The sequence below is a fragment of the Camellia sinensis genome, chromosome 4 (genome assembly GCF_055761805.1).
Source record: "Camellia sinensis isolate YWXY chromosome 4, ASM5576180v1, whole genome shotgun sequence".
Taxonomy (NCBI): Eukaryota; Viridiplantae; Streptophyta; class Magnoliopsida; order Ericales; family Theaceae; genus Camellia; species Camellia sinensis.
Window position 1 is genome coordinate 184,409,203 of NC_138964.1, and position 11,496 is coordinate 184,420,698.

General features: G+C 35.6%; 1 protein-coding gene across 3 annotated transcripts; it reads right to left on the reverse strand.

Annotated features, from left to right (window-relative positions):
• Positions 1-1,372: 1,372 nt before the first annotated feature.
• Positions 1,373-11,106, reverse strand: LOC114299418 (transmembrane and coiled-coil domain-containing protein STS1). 3 transcript variants are annotated; one of them, XR_003642304.2, is made up of 16 exons: positions 10,630-11,106; positions 10,026-10,107; positions 8,463-9,005; positions 7,044-7,212; positions 6,782-6,934; positions 6,287-6,384; positions 5,969-6,060; positions 4,771-4,841; positions 4,540-4,675; positions 3,840-3,899; positions 3,651-3,733; positions 3,485-3,561; positions 3,305-3,375; positions 2,080-2,137; positions 1,729-1,993; positions 1,373-1,649 (listed from the first exon to the last, which is right to left on the reverse strand). XR_003642304.2 is itself a non-coding variant. In XM_028244149.2 (16 exons), the coding sequence occupies exons 1-16, from the start codon at positions 10,857-10,859 to the stop codon at positions 1,871-1,873; spliced, it is 1,821 nt and encodes a 606-aa protein (XP_028099950.2). In that variant the 5' UTR covers positions 10,860-11,103; the 3' UTR covers positions 1,373-1,870. The 3 variants fall into 3 exon arrangements, 2 of the variants coding, with proteins under 2 accessions (XP_028099950.2, XP_028099949.2); XM_028244149.2 differs by having other exon boundaries at positions 1,373-1,993; positions 8,463-8,587; positions 8,813-9,005; positions 10,630-11,103; XM_028244148.2 differs by having other exon boundaries at positions 1,373-1,993.
• Between the last annotated feature and the right edge of the window lie 390 nt (positions 11,107-11,496).

The following is an 11,496-nucleotide window of genomic DNA, read 5'->3' on the forward strand; positions in this document are numbered from 1 at the left end:
AGTTTCCTTAAAACAGATTCACCGCCTCCTGATGGATGCTGGAGGTACGCCAACAGCTGTCTCCCAGGATACAACATTGAAACCAGCTAATACAGAAGCACCTTCTGACTAGCTTCGGCGAACTTGATAATGATTGCACTCTCTTTAACAACAACCAAAGAAGGGGCTAGCAAAAGAAGATAGAAAAAATATTCTTTGGTGGGGAAAAAAACATCTCCAACTTTTTAGCTCAAAACACTATCTCCATTTTTCATCAAAAATCTCTTCAAAATTATCCTATTAAGTTGGAGGGAAAGGCCTCTATTTATATAAGTAGCGGAATCCCTACCTATGAAGGCTATACATCAATAGGGCCATCAAATGCCATTAATAAAGGCCATCAACTCTAGCCATTAGGGCTAGAGTTATAAAAATTGAGAACCTATGGCCACTAATATGGTCATCAACTCCATCATCGAAAGATAAGAGTTACAAAAGTTTAAACCTCCCATATGCTTAAAATATACAAATAAATATGTATATAATGGTGGTTGAATAAACCAACTAGATGGGTCATAAAATGGATACTAATGTTGGGTTACAACCCAATCCAAACCCAATTCTCAAACATTCAATACAACATAGCTTAGCCCAAGCTCAAGATTAAGTCCAAGTCTAAGTCCAAAACCAAACCCAACATATGCACAAGCCTAGGTTCAGTCCAAACTAAAACTAAATCCAAATTTAAGCCCAACTTTATTAATGCCCACTTTATGAGGCAATTCTCATTCACAACTCAATGATTTCGGCTCGTTATTTTTATATTATAATCTTCTCACTTGAGATAATACAAAATCCCTAAGACCCACCTCAACCGACAGTTGAGTCCCACTTTAATTTGGAATTAAAGTTGTCAAAAAATCATTATTTTCCAACAATTACAACCACCACCATTGCCGCCACCATCACCTCCAAGCACCACCCCCTAACACCACACCACCAAGTGACCCCTCACCACCGTAATCATCACTTCGCAGTCTCCTTTGCAACCACTATCTTTGCAACTTCTTTTCAGGGTTCGCATTTTTTTTTATTTTTTTGAAAATGCAAACAAAATACTTAACAAGTTTTTATTTCTAATTTCAAAAAAAAAATTTGAAAACAAAAATAAAAAAAACAGAAACCAAAAACATTAACTACGATTTACCTTCCCTTTGTTCTTGAACTCTATCCAAAATTTCAAACGCCTCACAAATAGACAAATAAATAATTTGTTTCTCGATAGTAAGCAAAAATCTTCACTAGGACAAGATAGCAGCTTTGTTGTGTCACGAAGGCCTAACTTGTGGGCACCTAAAAGTATTTGATAAAAACATTTACCAGACAAGAAACATTGGCTATAAGTTAGAGGTTAATTCTTGAAATGAAAAACAATATCAAAATAGCACATTCGGAAGCTTAGTTTACTGGAAACATACATCATCAAGCCTTCGCGGACACATTTATTTGCAGAGCTGACTCTAGTGAAGAATATGAAAATCAAAATATAAAAGTATATGCATCCTCTTCCAAATTCTTGAAATGAGCAAAAACTTCTTCATTCTTTGGGAATAGAATCCTCAAATATTCAGTGAATATACCGCCAAGGGTCTTTGTTTATTCCTGAATTCCTGGAATAGAAATATAAGGAGGGTTGGGAAATTCTTCAAGATTTAAGGATCATAAGAGAGCAAAAATGGCATAATTTACATAAGATATGCATGACCAGGTACAAGTTCTCTTGCTACCATATCTATGCTTCTGTTGCTGAGGAATTTGAAAATGAAAAAGTGCTCTCACTCGGAGAATGAGAAAAGGAAGAATTGAGCTGAACTAGTTAACAAGTCCCATTCTAATGTTTGATGAGAATGCTACAAGAAACAGGATTATAGTCATCGAGTTCAAGTTGGTCAAGGATCTGCTGCGTAACCCACAGATAAGAAGAGTGGCCTTCAATGACTTCTGTTACATCAACCTGTGAAAACCAAAGCAAAATATATTTCAAAAAAAAAAAAAAATGGAGAACAGAAACAATTCCTGGTAACAAATTTTGATACCTACATTCTCAATTCCAGGAGCATCAATTGGTTGAATTCCAGCTAATCCTTGAGAAAGTAGGCTGTTCAAATGTAAACCATTTTGAGTGTCAATACCCATGTGGCAGAACACCACAGATTGAGACTGAAATATATTTTTCATTATGTGTACATCCAAACCCACACACATGCCAACGCAGGACCCCCACTGCTTGCATTATCCCATCTTCTCCAGTTCGTTTCTTCTTCATTCATTTGTTCTTAGCTAATCCATGGAGAATATGCTTGTCGTTTCCAATGAATGAACATAGTTGATTGTTACACAAGTTTTTAATTATGTACAACAGTTGCTATTTTATGATTGTTTTGAAAGAAGCAACATCGGTAATTGTGTATGCCCAAAAAAGGAGAAAAAAATGAACAATATGGAAAGAACAAAATAAACAATGAAAAAAGAGTTCTTATATAAATATGTACACATATAAACACACTTGAGTATTTCAAAGAGTTCCCAACTGAATAAAACAGAGACCCTAGTTTTCATGCACATGCACACATAGAAAGTTGAGAAAAAGGAAAGGAGCAAGAGGAAAGGTCAAATGTGACCATATTGCCCAGAAAATAAAATAAGGTTTTCATCATATTGAAAAGAAGTCGTATTTCTTCTGTTACAAATGCTGCAAGAGCTTTCCTTCAAGTGTATGTTTTAGTTATAAATGACTATATATGATATAACTATATATCAGGCAATAATAGGCATATACATTACACGAGTGTGCTTAGGTTGTTGGAGTAGCCTGAGGTTTAGCTTAAATCCATCACAAAATGCCATTTTCTAGCTGCTCAATGTAGCCCAAGGTAAATGGGAGCTTCTATTTGCACACCTCACCACACTTGACTTTTTCTTTTTCTTTTTCTTTTTCTTTTTCTTTTTTTTTGGGTTCAAATATCAACTTCCGAACAAAAATTAATTGTTCAGATAGCAGCTACCGAACAAAAACTAATTGTTCGAAAAAGGTTTTTCGTTCAAACAATAGTTTTTGTTTGGAAGTTAATATCTGAATAGCAAATGATGTGAACTAAGAATATTTGTGGTGTGCAAATAAAATTAACCAAAGTAAACTGGTAACAAAATTATCAAATCAGTTCAACACATGGTTGTTATCCAATATGTATATGGACTGCGTAAGTCTGACATTTTTAAACAGCTTCTAAGATACTCATCTAGTGTGCTTGTATATGTTGCATACCTAGCACGAAAAGCAACTCCTAGCATCCAATCATTTGTAGAATAAACATTCACAAATCTTCCAGCCACTACCTGCAAAACAGCATGAAGTAACTTCTAAACATAACAGAGGTTTGGGATTATTGGCATGAAAAACAGCCAAGGAGATAACAAAAGAAAAAATAAATAAAACACCAATTACCTGTCTAGCTGCTTCCCAGTTCTCATCTTTAATTGAAATAGGCGCCCCAAAAAGAACAACTCTTTCAACAAGTTCAGCTGTCAAATTCAGCAGAAGTATACCAGGATCATTCAAGCAAGCCAAACAACTGATGAAAGAATAATGCTTTGTGACTGGTACCCATTACCATTATGTTCAGCCTCAGCCAAGAACTGGAGGCACTTAAAAATCACTCGTGCTCCGAGTGAAAAACCTATAAGTGTCACAGGCCTGAAAATTTTGTGAGCAGCCAATAATAGAATTGGATATACTGTACAACTCAAACATTTAAGGTAATGGAGCAAAAAAGATCTTAATTTTGAAAAGCCTTGTCTACCTGTGTCCTTGCAATTCTTTCAGCAACACTTCAGCAAGCAGCATTCCCGCCTTATCAGATCTATCAAAATGCCAAAAAATTATAAGAAGCTTCCTAAAGGATAGTAAGAGTTGGGGTAGGAGAAAGGGAAAAACATAACCCTTCCTATACAGTACACATTTTGAGGTGAGATCCAACATAATCTCCCACAAATCAGATACAGTGAATCCTTTCTCAATCTTTAATAATGAATTGGATTTGTATAACTGACAAGCGATGACCTTCAAAATGTCATTTTGAGCAATCTTGAAAGTACCAAAATGTTTCAGCCTTTCAGCTAGCATTCATACTTTCTACAAAAACATTTTATATTGAATGCACATTCTAGATATAACCTTCTTTTTTAATACAGCCACATGAGCGCAGAATGTATGAAATTACACTAGAGCATAGAGGACAGTTTCTTCGCCTCTTCCCTTTCGCTCTTATTCCTACTCATTGATGTCAAATTGCAAATCGAATCGTAATAAATCGCAGTGAGTCGTAGCGAATTGCAAAGAATCATAGTGAAACACAATTAAATCGTAAGAATCACTCAATTTAAGATTCAACAGCACAAATCGAATCATTTTGGTTGAAATTCGTATCGAATCATATGAATCTAATTGTGAATTGTAAGATTCTAATGACCATGATCCTACTTTCAAGTGACAAGACAAACCTGTTCACTGCAATTGCCCATTTGCTGTCAATAAAATCAGAAGCAGTAAGTAATGCTGCTGGCCATGCCAATGCTGTCATAAGAGTACTTAATACAGTCATCATGGCACCTCCCTTCATTAACTCCACAGCAACTTCTGCAGCAAGCAAGTAGCAGCAATGTCAATATTGTTCGCTATTGCTGTCACAGTGGAAGCTACTTTCAAATCACTGCGGCTATGAGATAAATTACTTGATGTAAGCCAGTCCTGAATTGCAGTGCTTGCAGCAATCAGATTCTCAGACTCCCACTGCAGTGCATACCTAACAAAATGTCATAGTTTTTTAAGTGTTGAGGGTAAGAAAAAAAACAGTGGTTGCTTGATCAAGTGCCAAGTCCGAGCACAGAGCTATGGCATATGCTACTTGTGAGTTGGTTTGGTTGAAACATATGTTAAAAGAACTTGGGTCCAAGCATCATCATCCTATGAATTTATTATGTGATAATAACCAACAAGAAATTAACATTGCCTCTAATCCAGCCTTTCATGAAAGAACAAAACACATTGAGGTTGATTGTCATTTTATCAGAGAGAAGCTATCACAGAACGTAATTCGTACAAGTCACGTCAAGTCAGTAGGTCAGTCAGCCTATTTGTTTGCCAAACCTTTGTGTGGTTCTCAATTGAGATATATTTGTAACAAGCTTGGTACATATGATATATACGCACCAACTTCAGTGGGAGTGTCGAGGGTATTTATTTTAATGTAACAGTTTTAATTGGTTTAATATAAATATTTAGAGGAGCTAACTCTCATTCTTTTCATTAAAAATAAGAAATATGAAAGCAGTAGCTGTCTTTCTAGGCTCCATACCATACAAGTTCTATTTGCAGTGAGAAAACTAACAGCATGAAAACCAAAACCAGACAAAAGGGAAATATAAAATCTACAACTTCATGAAACCAAGCAATTCTAGATTATACATGATACAACAATCTCCAAGCAAGAAAATGGCTTGCAGCCTTCAGCTAAACACTACTCCTGCCCGCACTTAACCAACTAGACCATGGGCACCCAGCCCATATTAAACCATGCCGTAGCTTTGAAAGTAGCTCCTTTGAAATCCAGGACAATCCTCTATATGTGGTGGGGTTTTAAGAGGCTGCTTAAGAAACATTACTCGAATAAAATAACAATTACTCAGATTATGTAACCATTCATGACAAGCACAAACCACTAATAAAAATTAGAGAAGATTCAAATTAACCAAGCATAGGCAACTAAAAGAAAAGAATGAAGAAAATGCCAGAAAAAGGTTACATTCGGGTTACCATTGTTAATTTCTCAAAGTAACAGAGCCAAACTACATCTAGCAGGACTGAGATATGTACAACAATAGATTACCAAGAGTTTCCAACGTTAACGAACGTGGAAAATCAGTGGTTTACCTTTCCAAGTTATCATGTTGTCCTTCCCAGGGCTTGATAAAATCTTCCTCCTCAAAAACAAGTCCCGATACCAAGATCTCAACTGCGAGCCGCTGACAAGAGAACTTTTAATGAGAGCAGAATGTTGAATCGGCATTTATTCAAAGAGAAACATTCTTGTATGAGAAATGGAAAAAAGGAAAACAAAAAATTACATTTCTTTACCCATCTGGATACTCACATAGACTACGAAGTAAATAAATTCAGGTAGTGAATCATAGGAAAATTTAGAAGATTTGTAAGACCTCTAACTTGGAAAATGGAAGCTAAAAAACTCACGCCTTGGTTGTGATTTTCCCCAATAGCTTTGAACTCAAATTCATCAACGCTTCCAGTTCTCCTAGCCATTTTACACCCAGTAAGTCCAGCTCCAGCAGCTGGTTTGATCAAATGTCAGCACAAAGCTAATGTTGTATTGAAGATCATAAGGCATGAAAACATATCCCCCAGTAAGCACACACTCCATAAATTAATTTAAATTTAGGACAGAAGCAAATGCTACACAAGCAGACACCCTTTTCCACATTTCATTAATTAATAAAGTGTGATATTTTAATTAAAAGTAAAATAGAAGTCATACACAAGGCATACAAACCCAGATTCAAGATCTCCGTCAAGCTTTCAGATTGTTTGGTATTTCATTCAAATGTTGTATAGGTGAATACCACCACAATTATTTGAGATTTTTAAGCATTTTTCCAAACCAACAAAAATATACTCTTTCTATGAGGGATTCTAGAAAATCAAAACAATATTCGCAGTTATGTAATTCACCTCCAAATGATGCAGCCACTGCAACCGAACCGGCAACAGTTCCTGCAGCAGTTGCAGCTGCAGCGAACCCGCTTGCTCCTATCACAGGGACGAGGGTGCCCAATGTAGGTGCTAAGGCACCTAAACCCGCGGCAATAGCTGGAGCAGCTAACCCTATTGCCAATAAAATATGAATTCAAAGGAAAAAAACACTCATGTCATTAGAAGCTTGTTGGCCAATGGCATTTCAAATGTTCAAAAGCCTAAGCTAACGATGTCATACCGCCAGTAATTGCCATTAAGGTTCCTCCAGTTAATGCAGCTGCACCTATTATACCTCCACGTTTCCACTTGTCCCAAGAGCTGTCTGGTGATTGGGTATCTCCTTCTTTTGATTGTTCCCCTTTTGCTAAAGCCATTGCCGAGCAAGCAATCATAATCTCCATGGCTTCCTACAAACAGAAATTTTCTCTTTGGCGAGGGTAAAAATCTAAAGTTTGAAAAAATAAAATTTCTAGAGTAAGAGATTTCGCTCTTTTTTTTTTTTTTTAATAAAAATAAAAAATAAATAAAAAATAAATAAATAAAAAAAAAAAGAAGAAGGAAGAAGAAAGAAGTTTGATTTCACAAACGCTTGCAAGCATTTTGGCTGGGTCCACCCATTTCAATTCCTAATGCAGTCTATGCACCAACTTGATGTAGTCTCAGTGATATATAGTGAGACAATCTGGGAAGTTATTAGTACAAGTCTTAATCTCAGCCTGCCTTCCCCACTCCCTACCCAAAAAAAGGAAAAAGAAAAGAGAAACGAAACCACAACCTTCATATTATACACATTCCTATTGGAGTTTAGGGGACCAATCACTCTCCTCATTCAAAATTGTTGAGACATCAATTGCCCCAAAAGATTAAGATGTTAGGAAATGGACCCAACAATATATATCAAGCTTCCAACAAGGATGAGTGGAAACCTTTAATGAGAAAGGAAATAAGGGGGGGAAAGTAACAAAATCCATACAGTTTCAGTTCCTGTTGGGTGACTTGGAAGGAAATAAAATATTAACAGTGTCATAAAGTTAAATGGGAGAAATGAAAAAAAATAAAATTAATAGAAGTGCTTTCTGATAGCCTTAACTTGCTATAACCTTCTAAAAGATCATAAGCAGATGCTTCTACACTGTCTCTCCATCATTCCCAAGTACAATATTGCGATAGAGTGCATAACAGAATCAATATCATAAAGTTGAATAAGAACTTGCAGTGGTACAAAAAGTTGTCCACAATGTTTCATGCTTCATGTTGAAGAGCTAATTCAATCCTTCCTCTCGTTCACAAGGGTGTGCAACCAAGCTAGAATTTTCCATTAGATCTCCTATAAGATCCTATCTATCAAAAATATAAGGGAGCATAGCTTGTTAGTGATTTGCAATGCAACAAACTGTTTCATCTCCCCCTTCAGTCTTGTAAAATTTATAATTAGACTTCTCCAAAATTATGATTTTACAATCAGAATCTTTCAATACAGAACCATCATATCCCATAGATATTAGACAGTAACAAGAATTCTGCCATATTATTGGATCTACACCAAGTTGTATTGTTAGTCATGCTACAATAGCATATTAGAGAAAAACAATAAAAAATGCATCTCTAGAATATAATTGGCATCTAATTAATAATATTGAGTACATGGGTAACGAACCATTTTATTCCACTCGATGTCAAACCAGGTTGTCAGCAACCGCAGAGCTACGCGATGTCGAGCATCATAGCCCTTTCTTCGTTGTTTAGAATATTTGTTACCTTCAGGTATATCTGACAGACAAGCTGAAAGAAGTTCATACAGAACTGTCACTTTCCTATGATAACTAAGCATCATTACCTCCTCTAAAGGTTTTTCATCCATATGACTGTCAGACTGATTAGTTGCCTTTTCAATGCTAATCATATTATGATTGGTCTCCTCTGGAGTTCCAAGGTCCATTTTTGGCACTTCAGATTTTGATTGCCTGTCAATAGAACATTTCTGCTGATGATCATTTTCATACTTACAATGCTTTTCCATCTCAGACTCACAATCAGGAGGAATTGTTTCCATGGTTTGTGCCATGACATCAATAGCTTTCGACAAGGCAAGTTCCTTTTCCTTCATTTCTTTTGGATCCTTATACTTCATTTCTGAGGAGGTATCCTTACCCATTATTTCTGAGGTGTTGCAGCTTTCTTCTGAGAGTAATTTCAAGAACTGTGATAAGATGAACAATAATGCTTAGAAAAAGAAAAAAAAAAAAAAGTAGGATGAATAAAATACAGCAGCATGGGTGCGGAAGTGTCTGCAAAAGAACATCAAATTTTATTTGCAGTTATTAAAATGACAATAATTGTCTTCTACAAAAAAAGATTGGAAGTAAAGTATTCTGAGCCCTGCTTCTCTGGGGAAGTAATCATTTCAGTCTCTACTGAAAAAGAGAAGAAATTGGTTACTTACATTATAGTGGTTACAGTAGCATGAATGGGCATTACTATTAATGAATGCAATATCAAAATATTTCATTTTGAAACTATATATTGCACTTTGACATTTCTAAAGGTTGAAAAACTTGTTTACTTGGCAGTTCTATGTCACACCATCAGATCACACCACATCTAACTGGCCAACATGTACGAATCTGATTTTGTATGGCATGACATAAATCAAAACTCAACAAGAAACCTGTAATAATCACTGAATTAGAAGTCATAGCTTTGACATCATGCATAGATATAGATACAGTAAGTGACCATTGCATTGGATAATCAATGATCACAAGTTGAAGCTTTTTGTTAGGCCATGTTACTGAAGAATGCCCATATAAACATGCATTTGGTTGGTTGATCAGGAGCGAGTATCGCTCCCAATGTGCATTGTTTTTTAAAAAATTTCACACATTTAAAAAAAAAAAAAATACAAATCAGAAATTAAGAAACCCACCACAATTTGCCAAAAATAATGTGAAACAATAACATTTTGTTTCTAACTTTGAACTCTTGAAATTCAAAAGTGAACATTCCAATACTAATGGTATGAAAGATACTGGAAGCTAAAATAAGCAACCAAGGCTGCCCAGTGCCCACACCATGAATGCACGTATATATGATGTTAGTGATGATTTTGTCCAAGAATGTGTTCTCCACTGAACATGAAAACTATGAAAGACGTAGGACAATGCCTCATTTTTTACTAAAATTGTCATTTAAAAAGAGAAAAAATAAATAAAAAACATACCTCTCCAATATGATGCTTAGCAGGAGAAGACCCAACAGTTTCCTCAAGCCTGGACCACGCCTTATTATCTATCTCCAAGAACCTGTTTGTGACAAAATTGATAAAATGAACAATTACTGAAAATATCACTATTGTTTTTAGTGTTTCGATTACAAGAAAAGAATTTCACATTTTAGTTGATGCATTTATAATTTCCAGAGTCAACTATACTAAGATAAATAGATGTATTAGAGTACAAACAAAACAGTTAGGGTAATTATTCATAGTCTAGAGTAGCACATGGCGTTCCCCTGTTTCCAACCAAAGGTGGTGATCAGAGGTGGTAACGTAAGATGGTGGTAGAAGGTGGTTTTCGACAAGAGCTGGTGGCAAGGTAATCCAAAGATGGTTGCCAAAGAAGGTCGATGGTAACGGTGTGGTAATGAGCAGTGTGTGGTTGAATAGACACCAAAGGAATTTTAGAAAAAATTTGTAAAAAATTAAAATAAATAAATTAGTAAGTGTTACGAAACAAACAAGCGCCTAAGATTCCAAGTTTCAGTTTGTCGGATATTTTCTCAGAAACCAAACAAGGTAGGTAACAAGTATATAGGAATGTAATGACCTGAATACAGGGCGGAGAAGGCCGGAAGACTCGTGGACCCAAAGCTGGGGTTCCTCGGGGACAGAGTCGCTGCTGCCGATGCCGATGCCGATGCCGATGCCGATGCCGATGCGATCGGCGGCGGAGGAGGAGGGGAATGGGCGGGTCTGGTGGATCTGAGCCTGGTGGAGGGCCAGCCCGAACAGACCTCCGGCGGCGTACCTCTGCGTCTGCGATAACATCGACGCCATTGGATTGGAATTTGATCTCTCGATTTTAATCAGCTGATGATGAATTATGTGGATTCTGAATGGAAATTCTAGACAACTCTCAATTGCATGATGATGAATTTGTGGATTCGGAATGGAAATTCTAAACAACTCTCAATTGAAATTCTTCCATTTTATTAATCAGCTCATTCACGACCAAGCCAACCACGCCAACAGATATTGCATGCAAGTAATTTTTTTTCTCAACGAAAAAAGATATTATTACACTACCTCTACATTAATTAATTTCAAAAGTTATACAATGCGTCACTCTTTCTTTTCTTTTTTTCTTTTTTTTTTTTAAACAGGGACACACTTTTATTAATTTAATGAATCTTATTATTCATCGTTCTCAAAAAAAAAAAAAAAAAAAATTAAATAAATAAATAAGTCTTATTATTCATATTTGCTATTATGAATAATAATATATTAATTTAAAGTAGTGATATATTTATATTATATAATAAACAAAATTATGATAATAATATATAGTTATTATTATTGCTCGTGTGTGATGGACTGCTACATCCATGTCTATTACATATATACAAAACTTAGGATGATTTGAGAGTTAGTTATTTTAATTGGTTTTTTAAATTTTTATAAAAAAATATATATA

Bases quoted from the DNA above. Each gene is read 5' to 3' on its own strand.
- LOC114299418 (XM_028244148.2), bottom strand. From the start codon at position 10,859: ATGGCGTCGATGTTATCGCAGACGCAGAGGTACGCCGCCGGAGGTCTG. The intron at 4,676-4,770 runs GTAATTTATCTC...TGCTTGCTGCAG, and splicing joins TCAGGACTGGCTTACATCAA to AAGTTGCTGTGGAGTTAATG. The intron at 3,734-3,839 runs GTAGACAAGGCT...CAAAATTTTCAG, and splicing joins AAAGAATTGCAAGGACACAG to GCCTGTGACACTTATAGGTT.